This window comes from Gobio gobio (assembly GCF_949357685.1).
Source record: "Gobio gobio genome assembly, chromosome: 4".
Lineage (NCBI taxonomy): Eukaryota > Metazoa > Chordata > Actinopteri > Cypriniformes > Gobionidae > Gobio > Gobio gobio.
The window spans coordinates 24,647,802-24,670,323 of record NC_137100.1 but is presented as its reverse complement, the minus strand read 5'-3'; the positions used below and the strand labels follow the sequence as shown (position 1 = coordinate 24,670,323).

Sequence of the window (22,522 nt, the reverse complement as noted above, 5' to 3'; positions counted from 1 at the left end):
TTAAGACTTGAATCTGACTTGCAACAAATGGCCAATTAATTCTGCTATTTTGTTTCATGTCAAATACTTTTAGAAGAGATCAAGCACCCTAAGCATATACCTGATCAAAACATTCTTTGAAAGTGCAGTTTTATTTCATCCAGATGTACAAAGCCGCAGCAGGTACAGCCGTTGGTGTTGATATTATCTCTCTCACACCACAGAAGAAACCAACATAAAACAGGTGTGAATCTTTGGAAACACACTCTACATCACATTCTCACAAGTAATACAACATATCACACCAGAGAGAACATTTTGTATGACTAATTCATTATATTAAAGCACATAATTTGTCCAACAAATATTCTGAAATTCAAATAATGTTGGAACTCTGTGTTGAGACAGTGAGGTAAATCAATGAGCATATTGTAGCCTACTCCTTTTAAATGCTGTATTGCAAGTTATTCTAGCCCATGAATTGTAGAGTTATTCTACCCCATGAATGAAACCTGATGCCAACATAAGTGTATCAGTGTGTTTAGCAGCACAGGCCTTTGTGTTCTCATTTTAGCACAGCCATGGAGTATTTTGGCACAGCAACACACCGATGGAAAAATTCCATGGCGGGTGTGAAATCACATGACAGAAACTTGATAATCCTTTTCACTGCCTGGCTGAACTCATAGAGCTAAACAACACCATCATGCTTCCCACCCTCCTCACCACCATGCTTTTTACAAGTAAGTTGTAGAGTTTATAGGAAGGCTAGCACAATTACTAACATTTTTAGCAATTACAAAGCTCAAGTAAGGTATACTACATTAAATAATATAATTTAAAATACTGTATTTATGCAATAACTGGGCTATTTTTTTTCTTTTGTTTTTAAATATATGGGTTTTTAAAATGTTTTAGAAAAATTAAATGTTTATCAACTGATAATATTTTTCATTTAAAATACAGTAAAGCCTGAAATATTGTGAAAAAATATTACAGTTTAAAATAACTGTTTTCTATTTGTATATGTTTTAAAATATAATTTATTCCTGTGATGGCAAAGCTGAATTTTCAGCATCATTACTCCAGTCTTTAGTCATATGATCCTTCAGAAATCATTCTAATATGCTGATTTGGACCTCTTATTATTATCAATGTTAATTAAGCAGTTGTGCTCCTCAAACTGTGACTTTTTTTCACTGAATAAAAGACTGAAAACTTTTGTAAGGTAGTGTAGTTTTAGGAGTAGATATCTACGCATACTAATATTAACGTTTCTAACCTCAATGAATATTGTTGTTGTCTCTAAAGTGCATGGATCAGATGCTGTGCCTTATGCCATCTTATCGCCACCATTTCATTTGAACACTGATCACAGCGGCTTGACCATCCTGGTGTGTGTGGTCCATGACATTCATCAAGGAGACATGGAGGTGGCCTGGATTTCTAGTGGCACCAGAGGAACTAATCCAGCAGTCTCTAATTTACTCCAAGGACACAATGGCATTCAGAGTGCAATGTCTGTTATCTCTGTGGCCTCAAGTGAATGGACGTCCTACACTTGCTTTGTGAGTCACAGAGGCTCCGATCAACTCATGCACAGACACTATGCAGGATTCCCAAAGGAGACGACGGGTAAATTCTTGCATTATTATGTGTAAAAAGTTCCATACGTTGACATTAGTGAACCACTGTAGTTAACATGAACTAACAATGAAAATACTTCTGAAGCATCTTAGTTAAATTCAATTTCAACATTTCGTTAGCCTCATAGCATAATTGCCCAGATCATATTTGGCCAAAAAATGACTTAGGCAATTATGCTATGAGGCTAACGATTTATTACTCATTGTTAGTCAATGTTAGGCAGTGTAACGCATTACAAGTAACTTGAGTAATGTAATCAGATTACTTTTTTCAGGTTACTAGTAAAATAACGCATTACTTTAAAATTTACCGCTAAATATCTGAGTTGTATTTTCAAATAAGATACTTTGTTTTTCCATTTATTGACTGACACCTCTCCTGCTTTTTGAGTAAGTGCAGAGGCATTGTGTGCGATGTGTGAACATGATTGTTATTGTAGGCTAGTTTTAGAATAAATGTGAGCATGCGTTTACTCCTTTATCTCACTGAATTTTTTTTTTTTTTTTTAAACAGATACAGTATTACTCAAAATTAATAAAAAGAGTGAAATGCAATCTCAGAATATTTCACAAACCTACAATAATTAAATATATTAATTTACACGTGTAAAGTACTTCAATAACTGGAGGAGACAATCGTAACTTGGAAACTTTACTGAGGTTATCAGACAGCTAAGAACGTACAACTTTACTCGGCTAGCGCCAGTATCACTCTGCCCAAAAAACATATTCATTCCCCTGGGGGAAAAACAGGAACGCCCCCTCTAGTCTTTTTGCCTCTTAAAGTAGCCTACTATTTCAATAGTCAGTCAATACATTACAACACGAATATACTTTATGTATTTAATCTCACTTTATTAACCAATGTCTTTGCTGCTGACCTTCGATCCAATTCAACCATACTAATAAGCAAAAATTACTTTAGATAAACATCACATTAATGTTTCATTTTTAAAAATGTTTATTGCTATATCTTGAACTTTCTTCTCCTGCATCCTATTCTTCTTCAATCCGGAATGGCAGAACAGCTGAAAGTTTTTTTTTTAAAACTGCGCCCTCTACTGTAAAGGCGTGAATTTGCATTTCACCCTGAGGCTTACTCATTTCACTTTTGGTGTAAACGGGCCTTTACATTTGCCAAAAATGCTACTTTTTATTAAAAATTAAACAAGCAAGCCCAACCCAGGTGCGTAATATAACACAAACGTAATATAACGCATTACTTTCCATAAAAAGTAACTAAGTAACGCATTTAGTTACTTTTTTAAGGAGCAATATTGTACTTCTAAAGTAACTTTCCCCAACACTGATGTTAGGTAATGCATTAACTAATGTTAGCTAAAGGGACCTTATTGTAAAGTGTTACCGTAAAATACATTAATAATATGGTGTTCATTTCAGAAACGGCTGAAGATGAAGAAACGCCTGATATTTGCTTGGACCATCAAAGCAGTTTATTTGAAGGTACAGTAAGAGGCAATTAATCCTCAGAATTCAATTTAGTGCTTGTTCTGTACTCATTTTCTCTACTGTTGCAGAAGTCAGAGCAAACAAAGATCTACTATTTATTCAAGCTCTCAGAATTCTCCTCCTGAAAATCACCATTTTCAATGTATTGGTGACAGCGCAAGCCGTCATAAAGTGGTGAGCGCTCATTACTGCTTATGCAATGTCTAAACAAAAAATTTAATTTTTCACAATTAAACTGAAACCTGTCATTCTCTTCTGCAAAAATTGCAGAGTTTTTAAACACAACTGTCACGGTTGTCAGAGTTAATTGGACGCGCTGCTGAAGGAACTCAGGCTGATGTAAATGAGAACCTGGAATGTTGATGAGCGTCTCGATGAGCTGAAGACCAACATCAAGCCGCAAGACACAGGTGCTTCGATACGGGCAGATCAGTGTGATAGCTGCTCAAAACCACAACAATACAACAAATGAGCTGCACTACAAGGTTGTTTTTGTAGGCCATGGCTTTGTAAAGTCAACTTCCACTCATGTTGAACTGTTGATCTGAATGACAATGAGTATGCCCTAACCTTTTTGTGCATAACACTCTATTGAGACAAAGTTTGTTTATATTGAGGGGGTTTGTTTGAATGTCACTTAAGTGCTTTATCAGAACGTTTTTGCTTTTATTAATTGGCTTTATTTCACAATTGTTTGTAATTACACTACAGTTCAAAACGTTTGTGGTTGGTAAGATTTTTTAAATGTTTTTGACAGAAAGCTGCATTTATTTGATCAGAAATACAGTAATATTGTTCAAATAGAAAAATTGTTACTACTTTTAATTTGAAAATGTAGCCTAATTTTTCTTCACTGTCACATGATCCTTCAGAAATCAGGCTGATATGCTGATTTGCTGCTCAAGAAACATTTACTCCTATTATCAACGTTGAAAACAGTTGTGCCGTTTAATATTTTTGTGGAAACCGTGATATGTATATATATTTTCAGGATTCTTTGACGAATAGGAAGTTCAAAAGAACAACATTTATTTGACATTGAAATATTTAGTAAAATTATAAATGTATTTACTGACAATGAAATGAATCCTTGTTGAATAAAAGTAATAGTTTATTTTTAAAAAGAAATCTTACTTACCCCCAAATTTTGAAAGGTAGTGCACCTTACAGAAAAATTATAATAAGGAACACTTGACTAACTACATTGGTTGCATGTTTACATCTCTGCTGTAGTGTTACACTATACTTTTGGTATGGTCATGCTACTTGTACTGTGTTTTTCTCACTTTGGTCAAAATGATATGCTAAATTAATAAATGTACATGTACATAGAAATAAATGATTATGCCACAGTGGAAATTTATTTGAAAGAAGAAAGTGGAAATTTGTTTTAAAAAACAAAAACAACAAAAAAAATTAAAGCCAGGGGAATTCATGTATTTATTGTTTTAAATAACACATTTTTTCCTTTTTTTTTTTAAACAGCATCCGTACAATACTAAAACACTGATGTAACAATGGTGACCCACTAGGTGGCAGTACAATCACATCTCAAACGTTTTTCAACAGCAAGAGTATGGAGCATAACTCTAACAAGACACTATATTTCATAAATAATTTAAGTATAAACATTGAGCAGTCACTCTTCACAAAAACAATGTTCACAACAAATATAAGAGATCACAAGATCAAATGCGAAATGCAAAAACACAGGATGAAGGCTTTCCTTTGCAGTTATGCAGTTATTTAATTGCACTCTGATGCCTTGTTCTGGTTTTTAAGGGGAGGGGAGGGGGTCCCACTGTACACTGATTTAGGCCATTCGGCCAATCAAATGATCGTGCTTCGGATCCAGCCAATCACTGCCTGCGAAACTCTCAGTGTTCCAAATACAATCGATTACACTTGTCACAGTATTGTAGCAGCTCTTCAGCACTGGCAGTAGTTAAACAATGGCGTCTCTACAGTAGCAAGTCTTGGTACGGAAACGTGTGTATCAGGAGTGTTGGCATGGCTTCTGTAGCAGTTGGACAGTAAAGCCCAGAAGGTATACAATTCAATTTCATCAAATGAATTATGTTTCCATCAGGCCAAATGCCAATAGAGACATAAGTGTTTCTGCATATCCTTCATTTGCTTTTGAAGCTCTCAATGAAATCTGCTGATGTGCATTCAGAAAAGAACCAGGGCTCAAGTTGCACTTCTGGGTGACTGTTAAAATGCTTGTAGGGCCAAATAACAATTCCATTGAACATACTTCTGATTCTGATAAAACCAAGTCAGGTGAGTTGATTTATGGCACTAGCTTGCTAAACATGTGACAATCCCAATCTTTGTGGGCAAAACAAAATCTATAGGGAAGCCCACAGTATGTCTGGCAAAATATCTGATATGTGTGTTGGTTCTGCGTCATATCTTTGGTCAAGGATAAAACAAGGACAAGAGGGAACTTAACACTTTGAACAGATAGTCAATAATTGTTTGGCAAAGGGACAAAAGCTAATAAATGTAATCTTGTGAGGAGCAATTCTGGAAGATGCTGCAAGTCCAGGAATGAGACATGGCCCACTTTAGCACTTATGCAACATCCATTTTCCAGTTCACTCAATGAGAGCCACTCACTCTGAAATTAGTCTGAAAGAGGATGAAACTTTTAGCATAAATATTTTGGTGTCTCTAAAACGCACTCTTCAGGATTGATGTTTTGTGTTCGTACATTAGGTAGATTTTGTACCAAAACGAAAGAAATTCTGATTGTCATTTATAAAAATGGACCGAACTTCCAATACAACAAATTCCCATTTGAATTATTTCTGAATTAAGTGCACTTCAACCTACGTCTGCTGCGTTCGCCTGAATTCTTCACTTTGTTTTTGCTGATCAACGTTACTCAACAGTTCTGAGTACTAAAACTAAAAATACAGATAAGGTGAATGTCTAGTCAACATGATCCTTCTTTAAACGTCTATGACAATCACTATGCCAGTCACGTCGTGAAAACGGTTGAACACGGTTCTACAGAGTAAAATGGTGAGGTAAGTACCATTCGTATATAGAGACCTACAGAAATGTATCAAAGGAAAAGCGCAGAGTGTACCAAGAAAGATTATTGAGCACTTGTTCCGTGGAACACTGTTTTCTAGTTGCAAAAACAAAAAAACTAAATCAAAATAAAGTGCTTCCATTAAGATTTCCTCTCCTGAGGACAAAAACATGAAATCTCAAAAAATTCACTCACAAAAATCTACAATATTCAGCTCTCTTGAAAACATCATTTACACAAAATGTACAGTCTAATGAAGGTTCGTATTCTAACATTCGTTCTCCACACAGACAGTATATACAAAGTACCCTTTACCCAGAGTACTGACTTTTTACAGTCTCGTTTTACATCTTTTTTTTCTTCTTCGAAACAGTTATCAAAACACTGTACGCATTATAAAAGCACAGTGATGAGGAAGCAGGTTAGCAGTGCATTGAGGAGTAATGAAAACGGCCTGAGCCCAGCGGTCGAGTTCGGAAAAATATGCCAGCGCTCCTTCTTGGGGTGCAGAGTCTCCACATCCTTCAGGGCATTGTAGGCGGCAGTGGTGAAGTTCGCATCTCCTGTGGTGAGCAGGTCAAACACGCAGGAGTGGAAATAGATGTCCTTAACCTCCAGTTGCTCCTTGCACTTCCTGGATGCGCTTTCGAGGGTGAAGACGCCTCTCTGGGCTTCGACCCTCGCCTGCTGCTGAAAGCCGGCCTGCTGGAGGCCCAGCACGGGCAGTTGAAGATGTCCCTCTTGGTCGATGCGCTCTGATGTGGGGCAACCGTTCATGCAAAGCTGCAGGTCCTGCGTTTCGTCGAAGGCCATGGCAAGCTCCTCTGGCATCCGCATGGCTAGCGTCAGGTAACGACCCTGCTGGCGTACGATGATGGTGACACCGATGTACGCGGCGTGGATTTCTACGTGCCGACCGGGCGACTTCTCCAGGATCCAGATGCTGCGGGTTTCGCTATCGCCCCCGCTGATGGTGCCGTCCACAAAGGCGGCTGGAAGGTCGTCTGTTACGGCCTGGTAGACCTTCTGGTCCGTGCATTCTTGGTATGGTTTGAAGATTATCGTGACCTTAAAAGAAGAACAGAGAGCATAGCTGAACTCAACTCAAACACACACACACTATATATATATAGATATATATAGATATATATATATAAAACCTCCAGATGTGTTTATATAATATGTATACTGTATATTATATATATATACATATATAATATACAGTATACATATTATATAAACACAAATCTTATGTTAGACAGCACTAGTTTCTCTATAATTTAGTGCTCTAAAATCCCGCCTCTCCACAAACGGCTATAAGCCTGGCTTTTTTTTCCCGCCTTTTTTTTGTGCAAAGCAATTGTCTCAAAATCCAGTCAAAAACGATTTACAAAACCAATTCCCCACCCAATTTTATTACTGTCTGTTATTAATAATAACAACAACATGCAAAGTATTAGTACATACAATTCAATCACATTCCACTAATGCTACACTTAATGTATACATTACCTACTTATTTAACTGTCAATTCTGTTTTTACTCTGCGTATCTTGTGGTACTATTGTCTGAATTTATTGTCCACATTTACTGTTGTCTTTTTTAGCCCTCGTGAGTTGTGGCTATCTGTTGTTGACCTGTAGGAAGTGTTTAATTTTTATCCATTGCCATTTTATTTTATTATTGTTTTGCCAAATGTGATTGTTATTTAATGGCGGTTATTTAAAAAGTTGGTAATATTTTACAATAAGGTTTCAATAGTTAACATTGGTTCCCTTTCAGTCGGTCACATTCTTTATTACGTTTAAACGTCACCGACGTATTAAGACGTAGCGTCTCCGTTCCCTCCTTCAGGGAAGGAAGGTTACATATGTAACTGAGACGTTAATGTAACTAACATGAACTAACAATAAACAAATACATTTGTTACAGTATTTATTAATCTTTGTTAATGTTAGTTAATAAAAATATCGCTCATTGTTTGTTCATGTTAGTTCACAGTGCATTACCTAAATGAACTAATACAACTTTAGATTTTTTTATAATATATTATTAAATGTTGGAATTAACATTAATTTAGATTAATAAATGCTGTTTATTCTTAATGTATGTTAACTAAAGTAGTTAACTAATGCTAACTAATGAAACCTTATTGTAAAGTGTTACCAAAACGTTCAATAATTCTTCACAATTAAAAAATAAAATAATAATTACATTATTTTTTAACTTGCATAAATAACTTGTGGAGACTCACCAAAAGGTGCCATTTATCTGTAGACCCAATTAAAATAAATCAATAACTGATTTATCTCTACCAAAATAAAAATAAGAAAACAGGAATTTCAAAAACAATGACTGTTTTCAAACTGGTTTCCAGAACATTCCACATATTTGCTACTGGTTGGACAAATAGAGTCTCGCCACAAATTCACGCCATTGATTGAGTCAGTGTTGCTAGGTTGGTCTAGTCAGGATGCACAAACCAACAGAGCAATGTTTTGATAACACCGCAGTGTTAGTTTTTGGAGCAATAAACGTACAAATGGCCTATTTACAGTCTTTGTATATAACACTGGGATAAGAGAATGTTTACTAAATGAGAATTACTTTATCGCTGTAAAACAAGAAGATGTGGATTTGTGCAGATCGGCAAATCTTTTTCGCCCCGTTAGTGTTAACCATAAAATGCACCCAGTATACAGGCCTTTGACTGTGAAACTCTAAGATTTGTGGGAAGCAAAAGCACTGGCTGACAAGAAGTGTGGCATTACATTAGCGGTGGATGAATGGCAGCTTTGTACACAGGACAAGGATGAAAAATGATGACCAGTTGGCCACAAGGTGAGGCAGCTGAAAAGGCCTCAGTTTAGCGGTGCATGCTAATAATTACTTGCAAATGTTTAATAATGGCTCCCCACCTTCAAGGTCGAGGGGTCAAACGAGAGGTAATTAGCATGGGCGGCCAAACTTAGCATTTGAAGCCACATCTGTGCAATGATGAGCTGAACTGTTTTAACTCGAGGACGAAATCGACGACTATCTGACGAATGCAGCCTGTTCAGGTTGTAATATTCCCAAGCTTCCAGATGTTTCACATTACAAAAATCTGTAAACATGCTGCTAGCAGTCAATATTCTGCATCAGCACATTTGAAATGGGTCTGTGTGTGCAAGCGGCTGTGTCTGAGTGTTTGACTATAAGCCCCACACTTGGAAAACTGAAGACAGAGGCTTCTTTCAAAGTCACCTTATTATGGGTCACGCCACAGCGCAGGCTACATCCAGTCATTAATGATATTAGAATTTCACAGACATGTTGGTCACAAGTGTTAGTCATAAGACTAGAGCTTTTTTCTTTGTTTGACTTGCACCTGTGTATACTTGGTCAAAGTTGAAAGCTATTAGTCTTATCTGTTGTCTGCAGCTCTTTCTGATAATCTTATCCATATAGTCATGTATATAGAGACATCATACACTTCAGACAAAGATAACAGCAATGCAGAATGTTGTGATTTATAAAGGTAAAACAAAAAAAGCTAAACTTATTTATGAAACAAAACAAACTACTGTATGTTTGTTCAATCAAATGTGGCTATTCAGTCACCTCATGATTAAGGTAAATCGATATTTACATTTTATCATGCAACAGTGTGTATGTAAAACATGTAAATATTTTTAAACGTTCTAACTAAGAACAAAACATGTTCAGAGGAATATATATGTTTTTAACATGTAAATTTGTGTACATTAACATATTTTGAAAAAAATGAATGAACAAAAATATATATAAAATGAATATTAACCCAGATTAATAAATTCTGTAAAAGAAGAAGCTGTTTATTGTTAGTTCAATGTTAATGAACCAGTGCTATTTTAGTTTTATTTATATACTATTTTAGTATTTCATATTTGGAATTAGCTTTTATTTTTAGATTTTCAGTTTTCATTTTAATGTCATTTTGTTATGTGCTTTTGTCATTTATATTAGGTTTTTAACTATTTTATTTAGCTTTTTTTGGGTTTTGTTTTTTTGTAATTTTAGTACTTTAACTTTTTAACAAAGCAAAATTTTCAAAGTTTGAAAGTTTAACATTTATTTCAGCTTTATTTAAAAAAAAAGCCAGCTTTATTCATTTCTTCTATGGAACACAAAAGAAGAACGTTTTGAAAAATAAAGTGCTTTTTTGTTCATACAATGAAAGTCAATGGGGTCAAAAATTTGTTTTAAATGTTAATTTTAGTTAACAATAACTTATTAACCTTTTTTTAAATTGTTTTGCAGCATAAATATGCTACACGTCTAAGGCAGTTCTCATAATTTTCTAAAGAAATAGTTCTCCACATAAAAAATTCCAAATTATTAAAAAATTAATCTAAAAACAACTCACCTTATTGGTAGCTGTGGCACTGGATCCATATACCACTGGAATATTTGTGACCTGCACTGACAGGTAATTGTTATCAATAAGGGGCCATGCCCCTTCAACCTTACATGTCTGAAAATGGTCTTTGAAAGTTCTAAGATGAGGGTCCCCAAACAGGCCACAGAACAGATAAGTCGGCCTTGGGTGTTCTGGAGCCCCTGTCCCTGTCCCAGGCCGCAATGCTTGGTGATGGCGGCTGTGATAGTTGCACGGCTCAATGGTGATGACGGGATGGGTAGACGATGTGGGCCCATCCTTGGAGCAGTTCCTCTGGCTCATGAGGTCACTGATGCCCAGCATGGCAGAGTGGAAGACCAGGTTGCCCCTGCAGCTTTTGGATGTCCGCTGGGTGCAGGCGGAGTATGCCCGCAGCGCCTTGCAGAACTCAGTATCAAAGCCATCCAGTGAAGGGTTAAGATGAGAAGTGAGAGAGACGAAGTCAGTGGTGCACTTTTGGATGCGGCACTGTGGAGTTTGGACCTGGCTCTCACCTGAAAAAGAAAGGATACAACATTTTTTAACAATCTTCATTTCACTTTCAAAAAAACTAATTTGAAATATAGCTGCGAGCAGCCATTAACGGGGCCAAGCGCAAATAAGCCAATATAACATGCCAACACGGCTGGGAGGGTGAGACCAACTGCAACAATGAGCAATTAAAGGCATTTTAAGATGATTTTAGGCATTATGGCTGAAAAATCATATATACAGTCACTAATAATATGATTTAATGGTTTGTCACTTTTGACCAATAGGTGGCGCAGTAACGAAATTGATGTGGTGTGGTTAGAGTGAGATGACGATGACAACGGCAAAGTTTGGTGTCATTATATCAAAGCATTGCAGAGATACAGCCTCAAGAGTCATTTTGGCATCGTGGCTCAACTTTGTCGCTGCATTATATGAAAACGATTTTGTCTGTTGACACGAAATTAATAACTTTTTGCTGTAATAGTCTGAAGATGTTACGATTCGATTTTGGTGAAAATCAGGCAAATAGTCTAGGAGGAGTTCGAAAAAGTAGGTTTCTGAAGGAAATCAAAATGGCAAACAGAATGTTTGGCCAAATATGGCAAAATTGGAATCTATGTTTTTGGCATGACCCAAGGAATCTAGTAAAACCATTTTTATGACAATAGTCAAATTTAATCAAAAGTTAATAGCATTATTGGAAAATTCACTATAACTTTTGCCCACAAGGTGGCGCTGCCTTGAAACTTTTTGTGTACTTTCAAGGCTTGGTGACGAAGACACACACCAAGTTTCGTAATGATACGCCAATGCGTTTGTAAAACATAGCACTTTCTGACAAAATTCAAAATGGCCGACGCCCAAAATGGTTGATATGGGAAAATTGGGTTTGGTTTGACTCGGCGTGATGCCCCGACTGTAAAGAGACCAGTTTTGTGATATTTGGCTAAAGCGTTCTTAAGTTATAATCAAAAATATAAAATTTCTGTATCTCTGGACCACTAGGTGGCACTGCGCCGAAACACTGCAGGCAGCCTCAGGTCATGGTTGGCATAACACACACCAAGTTTGGTTAGAATATGCTAAAGTGTTTCGGAGATAAAGCCTGACTTTCATTTTAATTAAAAATGGCGGGAAAATTATTATGACGGAAAATGACGTCATAGAGTGCAATCGAATTGGCTTGAGCCAAGGAATCAGAGGAAAAATTATTTTGTTTCTAGCCCTTACGGTTCAAAAGTTATTAGCAAAAACATTAGTCAAATTTTGGACAGGTGGTGACCTTCGGTGCTTGGCCCCTAATAAATATAAATGTATTCAAAAATGCAACATATATATATATATATATATATATATATATATATATATATATATATATATATATATATATATATATATATATATATATATATATATATATATATATATATATATATATATATATATATATATATATAGTGAACTTGAATAGACCTCTTCAATGATGAGCATGTTTTTAATTTGTGTTTTACATTTCATTTAAAAAAATGTCAGTCTAATACAGCAGTTCTTGATTCCATAATGAAGAAAAACCCTCATTAAACTAATTAAATAAATAAAAAACATATTGAAAGGTTTGGCATGGTATTTTATTGCTATTTATTTTAAACAACAAGAACAGAGAACCCCTTTTCTATATAAATATATAAATGTTTTTTTTATTTTTTATGCTTAACAAAGTCATGTGGTGTAACCAACAAAGTCATGTGGTACAAGCAAGATGCACAATGCATAAAAAAATTGGGAAATGATATCAAAGAAAGATACCTGCAGATGCTCAGGATGACTGTCTATGTCAACAAGATTATTTTATATTTAACATTATTTGATGTTAAAATATCAAAGATTGTAACCTTTTTATAAGATATGCAAGGTTAGTACAGGTTGTAAAATGTCATTAAAAAAGCATATATTTTGATCATTTATTTTCATGAATTCCTGATATTCGTAAAAACATAATACTTGAAAAAACTTGATAAGATGTGTGTACATTTCACATTTAATTACTTGTCATTTCTGAGTAATTGTTTTACTTCAATCGGTTCATTTCTGAAAATTTTCCGAAAACTTTTTCAGTGCACTCATATGTATCCATGTTGTAAGGAAAACGTTGTATGTTATTACTTTTTACATGACGGTTAAACTACATGACATTTTTAAATTCAGTCATTCAGCAGTTGAAAGTTTTCCTAAAAATTGTAAAAAAAAGTGTTTCAAAACCATATGAATCCAAAATGAACTCAAAGAGTACATTTCTAAGAACTTGGCGCATGTGTTTTAAACTAGACATTTAAAAGAATACTGACTTAACCAATTAAACACATTAACTATGAACAAAGGAGCACAAATACGCGCTAGAATCTTCTAACAGCTATTGTTGTGGCTCGTGTCATAAACCAGTTTAAACTGCTTAACCATAATAAGGTGTGCTAGTGGACTGTGCTTTTCCTCACAACGTGACTCCATGTGTGTTTTACATTATGGTCTAGAAACATTAACAGTCGGCTCAACAAGTGTGTGAAAACTCCTGTTATCTACAAAGGAGAATGCTTATGGCCGCAATAAAATCAAATAAAACGGCACTTCAAATGAGAAAAACACTTTTCTGGCCCCGCTGCTATCCACACAAAACCAGCACATGTGCTTGTAAGCACAAAAGACTCAAGGCATGCAACCTGCATGCAACTGTTTACCTCCTGAAAGTGTCATTAGGGTGTGGTCAAAGGGTAACAATTAAAAGTGTTTTCTTTCATTACTATATACTTGCTTCACTTGACGTCGATTCAATAACACTTTTATGGTTTTGATTTGATTTCTATTCACATCACAAGCTTACGATTCGGTTAAATTCCAATCTCACTTCAATTTGATTTGATTCATTTGGATATATATTAGGTACAGTACGTACATTTTTCTCAAGGGAAACAATCTGTCACAACTAATGCTGCAAATTATACGGGAAATCCTGTCAGTTGGTACTAGGGATACACCGCGGTATTACAATTTTGGCCGATACCAGAGAATTCTTTATATTTAAAAGCCGATAACCGATGAATCTAAATCTAAATAAAAAAAATGTTTTATATATTTTTTGAGTGCCTGATTACAAAAACAAAACTCTTACCATTAAAAGCCATGTCCCAAGCATGTCAACATAAATCAAACATTTACAGTGCCGTTTGAACCAATGTAAGTTTTAAAATGTATTTTACACTTATATGGCCAACTTTCTCTATCTATTGCCTTAGATATAAACTAAATAATGCCTAAATAATTCAAAACAAATCATTAGACAACATTACTTGCATATAAAGAATCAAAATCCGTGTGCCATGGATAAATAAATTGGAATAGCCTCTGCCCAGACTAATGAAATTATTTTAATTAAACCATATTGTTAATGAAAATAATACGAGAAAAATAAAAATGCTATAGTTATTATTATAAATAATGCATCATGAAAAATAAATATCAAAAATTTACATTACTGTTTCAAATAACAAATACATTTCTTTGCGGGTTAATTAACTCAACCAAACAGATCCTATATGAGATTAATCAGATATTTATGCACAACATATTAGAACCTATATTTGCACAAAATTAAGCAAAAGCACAAGTGAACTTGAACTAATTGCATATTAGTCAGAATGTGTAACTACTGTTGTGGATGCCCTCTTCCCATAACAACACACAGAAACACGGCAACTAAACACAAAGAATTCACAACATTTTATGACAACAGTGTTCTCATTATAATGTTATGTATATGAAGGCCCAATCATAGTTATTATGTGCATCGCTGTTTAAGCTGCATGCGCTGAACCAAAGATGATCATGGTAAACTGCTTTAAAGCGCTTTACTACCGCGTGAATTAACTTAAACAAACGCATCCTATATGAGATAAATCAGATATATACAAAAAATAGACATAATATTACCGTACAACTTACAGTTGCACAAAAAATGGCTGTGAATGCACAAGCGAACTTTACTGTGCTAGTCATGAAGGTGCAACTCTGTTGTGGATGTGCTTATCTCGTAACAACGCACTAAAACACGGGTGTACAAAGAAAATCATAACATTCTTTTACAGTGGTGTTCTCATTATAATTTTATATAGCCTATATGACAGACTTGCGCTGCACATGTTGCATTTATCTGTTTTTTACTTTTTCAAAGTGATTCCTATCATATTTCAAGCGATTCAAAACCATCATGGCAAAATACGCATCTGAACCAGAGTTTCTTATCGGGCTGTTAACGATAACATTAATGAACATATCAGCCGATACCGATATGGTGACCGATATATCGTGCATCCCCTAGTTGGTACATTACTATAATATTGAAGGTTCAAATTAACAACTGATTTGTGTACAAACATTTAAATTGCACATAAGGCAGTTTTTATAATAATATTAACTATATATATATTCATTCTTTGAAATATAAACATTGAAATGTTGGCTGTCATAAAAAAAACAATTCTGAGGTAAATGTAACATTCGTGACATTATTTACAAGCTGTTTTATTGATGTCTGAGACATGATAAATTTCAGTAAGATTTACTGTATCAGTCAACATGCCTTCTGATGTTCATTCATGTTTATTTCATACTTTAACCCTTAAAAACATACCTTGTGTCTTTATTAATTCACTACCCTCCTCCTCATTATTATTTTTTTTAAGTTAGACATCAACCTTCTTAGTATTATTCAATCAATTCATTATAAACAATATAACAAGAAAAAATAAAAATAAAAGAATTAACGACCCGAGGTCTGTAACAGTGCTAGTATATTTTTTTCTGCACAACAATAATTGAATCTTTAATGACTGAATAAGTGCAATTCACCTTTATTCCACAAGGTAGCAATATCTGATAGACAATGATGAAGTGACGTTACACTCATAGTTAGCGCAGGCAGAAAACAAAAGAATAGGAAATATCATCAGCAAAACTTGAAATGGCTCCGCGATTTACTGCAGAGCAAGTGCTGAACGCAATTAAATATCAGTGTCACTGTCACTTGATGGGGATCTGGTGAAGCTGTCAGCAATCAAAATATTGATTTTGAAGATGTTGAAAATTATAGTTTTGAGAATATGTTTGAGATCCTGAATATGAGCCAGATGCTGCATGTACTGGGAAATGAGCTCTGACGAGGACAGTGATGATGAAATAAAACATCTGCTCAAGCTGAACCCTTCCAAGCTCTAACAAAAGGGAACAAAATATGCTTTATTCTTCTGTGATTGTTACTGTAATATCAGGAGAGTTTTATATTATCGCGACAGGTAGAGATCCATCCGTGTTAGAAATAGATCACGGTCGCAAAAGACCCAAATATGTAACAATGATTGGCGAAACATTCATGCATTTAAGGGTTAACTAGTTGTAAAGAGGTGATCAGTTCGTGTACTGATGTACTATAGCAATTGAAATGATTGAATTTCATGATAAAATGGACATAATTTGAAAGCTGAGACTTTGTTTCATATCAGAAATATTGTGATTTATTGGATAGCAAGCAAACTACAAATAATGTTTAGTGATGTTTTGGTAGGGCTGGGCACCGAATGGCGATACTTTTATGGTATCGAACGAAAAACTCCGATACTATGAGTATCGAAAAATTATTTATCTTTCGGTGCCAAATTTCGGTTCCAAAAGCCAAGCGGCTTTTATACACTTATAAAAGTGGATGCCGAGTCAGCAAAGTGCAACATATGCGATAAGTATTGCAACCAAAGGCGCAAAAGGAAAACTTTCTGTGAGACGTAAGTTCACAAACAGCGCGAGTGAATCACCGCGTGCGCGCACTCTCTCTCTCCTTTTCAAAATGCTTAAATGGCTTCACATCAGCGCATCACATCTGCACTAAAATCGAGCTGCACAGTTGACACAGGATTTGCCACTTGCACAATTGAGGCAGTGTTGCATCGTCACTAAAGTTTATCATTTGCATTTATTTTTAAATCTTGCCAGTGTTTCCAACCGCTCAGCACAAACACACACACACACACACACACACACACAGGCCATCTCACAAAATGCTTGCGAGTACAAATTGCACTGAAATGGTCAAATACACACAAATGTAGGTACTAAATTACCGTCTTGACGAGTATGCACGTAAACCCCGTCGTGACTTGCGAGTGAACATTTGTGCAACTGCATGTAACCGTATCCGTTTTCGCTCTTAAAGTGGCGGCAGTCGAATAAACTGCTGCTGTCTCTGAGTTTCTCTTTGTCTTGTGTTGTCTTGATTGACTAACTTTTGCAACCTTAAGTGTAAGGATTAATCTAATTTAATTTATTCAGGGAAGACCAATATTAATTTACATTTGATTTCTTTTTAAACGTCTTTAGTATTTCTTACCTCAATACTAATGTTAGACCTACCTGAAAATTTGTCTTTAAAAACAAAAATGCACTGCATGATCAAATATTTAGGTGAGATAATTATACATTTATATGACAAGAGTCACCTAAGGGGGGGATTCCCCCATTGTCAGAAATAAAATTCAGGCCCTGAATGAATGTCTGTAAAATTCCCTATAAATAATTTTACATGATAATAAGAAGGCTTCAAATAGATCGGTATCGGTGATCGTATCGGCAGATACTGCTTCCTGTGATCGACGATTGGCTCCAAAAATCCTGATCGGAGCACCCTTACAAAAAGCACAACCAGTTTTATTAATAATGTTACCCTGAGTGAGAAGTTTTACCAGAATTTGTTTTAATTAAGGTGAAAAATAAAAGTTTTGTGTTTAATGTATTTTTGTTGATGGTGAAATGGATTTTAAAACATATTGCATAGAAAAAAGTATCGTTAGGAACCGGTATCGAAAGATTTTGAACAATACCCAGCCCTACGTTTTGGTCACGCATCAACTGAAAGCAGCACAGACTAAAATATGGATTCTTGGGAATTAAGAATTCATATTGGTTCATCAAAATGAAAAATATTTTCAACCCAGCCCTATTTTATACACACTTGTTGTCGAAAATACACCCATCGTGTCATGCGCCACCCCCAATTAGCCACCAATGACATGGCACAACCAGAAAAACATCTCCCAGAAAAGGACAACAGCCTCCACACTGCATCACTTAGAGTCTTAATGCCTCACTTTTGAGTGCGGCCCAATTGCATTAGCTCAGAGAGAGGCCGTCCTAATCTGATATCAGCTGCAGCCTCTCCATTAACACGCTTGTGATGACTCTATCTTACACAGTCAGGGCCACCCATTTCTGCCTGCCACGCCAATATCTCCGACCGCAGCGGATTCAAATGCATCTGATTTGATTATCAGATGACGTGCTGCTGCGCAGAGTGCTGTAGCGGATCAGCCGATCCGCGTTGCGCTGGAGGAGAAGGAGGCATGACAAAGCACAGGCTGGATTGTGTTTCAGAAACACGCTGTAAGACAATACGGTAGCCTGGCCGAAGCCATGTTGATGTTGTGCTAGAAAGACATTGGCTGGAAGGGAGAGGAAAGAGGCAGTCCCCGCTCCCATCCACCTCCCGCTGTGTTTTATCAGGCAAGGCTCCAGTGACATCTGTACCAGAACAAAAAAACTCAAATACTTGGCAAGGCATGCAAGACAAAGCCATCTCCGGCACATTCCCATTTATAGTCCGAGCGGATGCTCAAAGCAGATGCACAAACCAAGTAATATCGAAGAATGAACAAACAGCGGTTTGCATGAAAATAAAGAATCGTGACCAGGGTAAATGGGCAAGGGTATGAAACGTCAAAGGCTGTGCTGCAAATGTAACCGTATTAGGTAGGTATGTCCTACATATCAGGGAGAAACAGAGAGGCTTTTCATGGAGTCCCATATGTGACCTCGCCGCCTATCAAACGCATGTGCCTCCATTGTTTGTCTCAGCAGCATGGTGTGAGGTGTTAGGGGAGGCGGTCTGTTTTATAAAATATGATATTTTGTGAGGAACTGAGTGCATGAATCAAAGCGACAAAACTACCAGCCTACCATAATCTAATTCACAGCAATACTGGAGATTAGTTGTTTTTGCTGGTTGCATGTTGAAATGCAATTACTTCGCCACCAGACAATCCCCTTTAAAACCTGGTGAAAGTGACCCAATGCAACTGAATTCACAGCCATAACCTCAAGAAGAGCAGATGAAGAAGACAAAAAAATGTGCAAGCAATTTTCCCTCAGAAATTGCTAGCCACACATCGTGTTAGACATGAAATGTTGAAGCAGAAAGACTGAATTAGTATTAACTTTATTTACAACTTTGAATTCTTATTACTATATAGTCTCTGTGCAAAACACTTCCGAGGAATGTCTAAGGGGACACCCAGTTGGGGGCAGCAGATCCTAAGCTAGTACTGGCAGACAAGGGGGGAAAAAATCAGACTATCACACTTAGTGTTAGAATGTCTAAGTGTCCTGACAAATGTTAAACCTAAACCCTGAAACGTCTCACTTAACCGGCTCGATAGCTAATGTGGTTGAATAAACAAACGCCTGGAATTGACAGTAATAATCATTTGACATTTTAAAGGGAAAACAAACCTACATAAAAATATTTAATTGAATTATTTATAAATGATTAGACAGCTATTAGAGTGCTTATTGTTCCTGTTAAGATCATAAAACCAACTGAACAGTGAAACACAGGACGGAGAAAACACAATGTTAGTTTCACAGGCTCAGTTCATTTCTGCGATCCTGCTGTTGGGGTGATCCGTCTCATTTCGAGCACAGTGCACACCCTTGTTGCTATAAAGACGTTGGAAATATTTTCTCAGGGTGGCCGGCCGTTTGAGCAGCCATTCTCAGCTGTAGAGGGGCCCAAAGAGTGTGTGCGGAGTGAAATTTCAAGATGTGGAATTTGGCCAGGGCAGAGAGGTCAACAGGCCCACGCCTTCTCCAGGAGTCAACGTGAAGATCTGGAGAAAGCAGGGGGGGGTTTACAAGACTCAATGTCTAAATGACATCTCCAGCCTTAAATTCAGGGCTCAGACTGTACCGCACTGAACTTTGGAATCTGATTTAATATGTTAGTTCGTCAGCCTTTCATTATTGTAACTTCAAGCTTTTCATAACCTTACTACAGCATGAGACAAATAAAGAACATCATGGATCTGGTCATTTTAGTAGAGCATGATTTGTCACAGTTAACCACAAAAGCATCTATTAAACAAGTTTTAAAAGGCACCTTTTTTACAGGTAGACAAATAACCCTAAACAATAAAGCACTATTCCAGACATGAGAAAAGACAGATAAAGAATGAGAAAGGGGAAAACAAATAAAAATAAACCCAACAGCTGCAACTGTCTCTTGCTTCTGCCAAGATTATAATCCAATCAAATACCACCAAGGGGTAGATGTATATTTGTGACTAAACCAATTGAGAGACAATACAGCCAAATCTAATATCCAAAAAGGAAAGCAAAGAACAGCAAGAATGCAGTTGTTAAGAAAAGAAAAATACTCGGTTTTATATTCTTAAATTAGTTTCTTGCCAAATGAAAGATTACTGAATATAGACTGCTTTTTTAAAAACAGATATTTTGAATAAAAGGGAAACAAACATGTAGAGCTGTAGTATAAAACTGAAGCCTATCAAGCACCATACATTTAAAAGCATGAAATGGATAATGGCACTTGGAATGGTCACACTAAGGCCCTTTCATATTCAATAAAAATATTGAAAATTGTTTATCGGAAATGTGTCCTGAAATTATGTTTGAAACTAATACACATTTAGGATGAGTTATCTTATATTCTTTGCTTCATTGAAGAATAGTGAAGTGTATAATGCCTGTCTGCCCGGGGTCCATGTTAAATTAATTATGAAGGTGTGACTGCTCAATGGACACCCAGCAGCATTCCATATCCTCTTAATTCACAATGGCATTAACACAGTCTACGGCCAGGACACCCAAAGTGGAGCACTTGACAAGGTGCCAAGGGAAAACAGGGCACCAAATGTGTATTCACAGTCTCCTGCTCAGAAGCCAACCCATATTTAACGAAATCATTTAAGACTTGTCCAAAGTGGTCAAAGACACAAAGCTAACTGATTTTAGGCTTTTAAGTAGGCTAAGTAAATTAATAAATAATGTCTGATTACGCTAACTGAGTAAAAAAAAAAAAAAAAAAAAAACTACAGCTCAAAAGCTAGTAGCCTATGCGAACAAAAATCACCATAACTTATCTAATTGCAACTGACAACATGCTGTCTGCTATCACAATGACAAAAGCAAGCAACAAATAAAAGCGAATCAAACCATCACTCGTGAATATCATGAGAAATTAATTAATATTACGATCACTCATAAATATTTAATATCCTTTAAAACAGCAACCAATCCAGTGAAGCGTAAGAGGGACGCATAGATCAATGCACTACATTTATTGGGAATAAAGATGCGAGAAGTGTGCAAGAAGATGACACGGATGAAGGACACTGTCTCAGACAGTAAAACCGTCACATAAACAACTAGGCTATAATTCACTTTTTTCCGTAAGGAAGGACATAGACTACCTGAATATTAACCAGCGCTGTCGTAATATAGAGCACACAAATCCTATTTAAAATGTATACAAGCGACAATTAAACAGCGTCTAATACAAAAGCTACTTCTTTTAATGGGGGTTTAATGTATAGCCTATTCTAACTTGTTTACGTTCGACGAATCATGCATAAAGTCATAAAAGTGGTAAGAGCATGTTTACCTATGTGTGAGAGAGAGGAGAGGGTGCACAGCACTAGCAGATGTAGTACCGGAGAGATGAGGCGCTCAGCCCCGGGGTAGTAAGATCCTGCTCTCCCCATACCCATCCATCCATCCAGAGAGACTCAAGAGTACTCCACGGGTCAAGAGATCGGACCTCGCTTCTCCCAACTTCACGTAACGCAGGGACGCGTAACTCTGTAAAAACGCGACTACTACTACTTTTTTAGGTAACACACCGTGTCCGTAAGAGAAACAAAGTAGCGATTTTGGCAAGTCCGATCCAAAACACTTCTTCCTTCAGCACGGGAGAAAAGGAAAATCTATTTCATTTGTATACGTTTATCTTAATCGGCGAAGATAATCTGTAAACGTGCTAAAATTAATCTGCGCCCCGCGATCGCCCGATTCATGTTGCCTACACATCAGATTTCTCCGCCACAAGGAAATCTAGCCCCGTCTTTCCCAAATGATCGATAGTGAATCAACCTAACCCAGAGTTTAGCGGAAACCCCGCCCTCACCGACACACAAAACCCCGCCCCCTAAACCATACACCCCAGCCGCAGATTGACAGCAGAGCTCTCACTTTCAGCAGGGAGAAAATAGATGTGCAGCGGTCCTGAGTTTTTGGTTTCCTTTATATTTTTTTGAGGATAAAACAAACACCCCAGTACACTGATACTTTATTAAGGAGATTTAGGTAGCCTAATTAATTCTT

At 36.4% G+C, this 22,522-nt stretch overlaps 2 protein-coding genes across 2 annotated transcripts; one reads left to right on the top strand and one right to left on the bottom strand.

Moving 5' to 3' along the window:
- Positions 1-653: 653 nt before the first annotated feature.
- Positions 654-4,532, top strand: LOC307125871 (uncharacterized protein). Its single transcript, XM_079816067.1, has 5 exons — positions 654-722; positions 1,291-1,614; positions 3,027-3,089; positions 3,164-3,269; positions 3,366-4,532. Coding segments are annotated over exons 1-5 (531 nt in total). The 5' UTR covers positions 654-685; the 3' UTR covers positions 3,367-4,532.
- rgmb (repulsive guidance molecule BMP co-receptor b) lies at positions 4,436-22,288 on the bottom strand. Its single transcript, XM_079816066.1, has 3 exons — positions 21,804-22,288; positions 10,526-11,052; positions 4,436-7,206 (listed from the first exon to the last, which is right to left on the bottom strand). The coding sequence occupies exons 1-3, from the start codon at positions 21,907-21,909 to the stop codon at positions 6,532-6,534; spliced, it is 1,308 nt and encodes a 435-aa protein (XP_079672192.1). The 5' UTR covers positions 21,910-22,288; the 3' UTR covers positions 4,436-6,531.
- Positions 22,289-22,522: the final 234 nt, after the last annotated feature.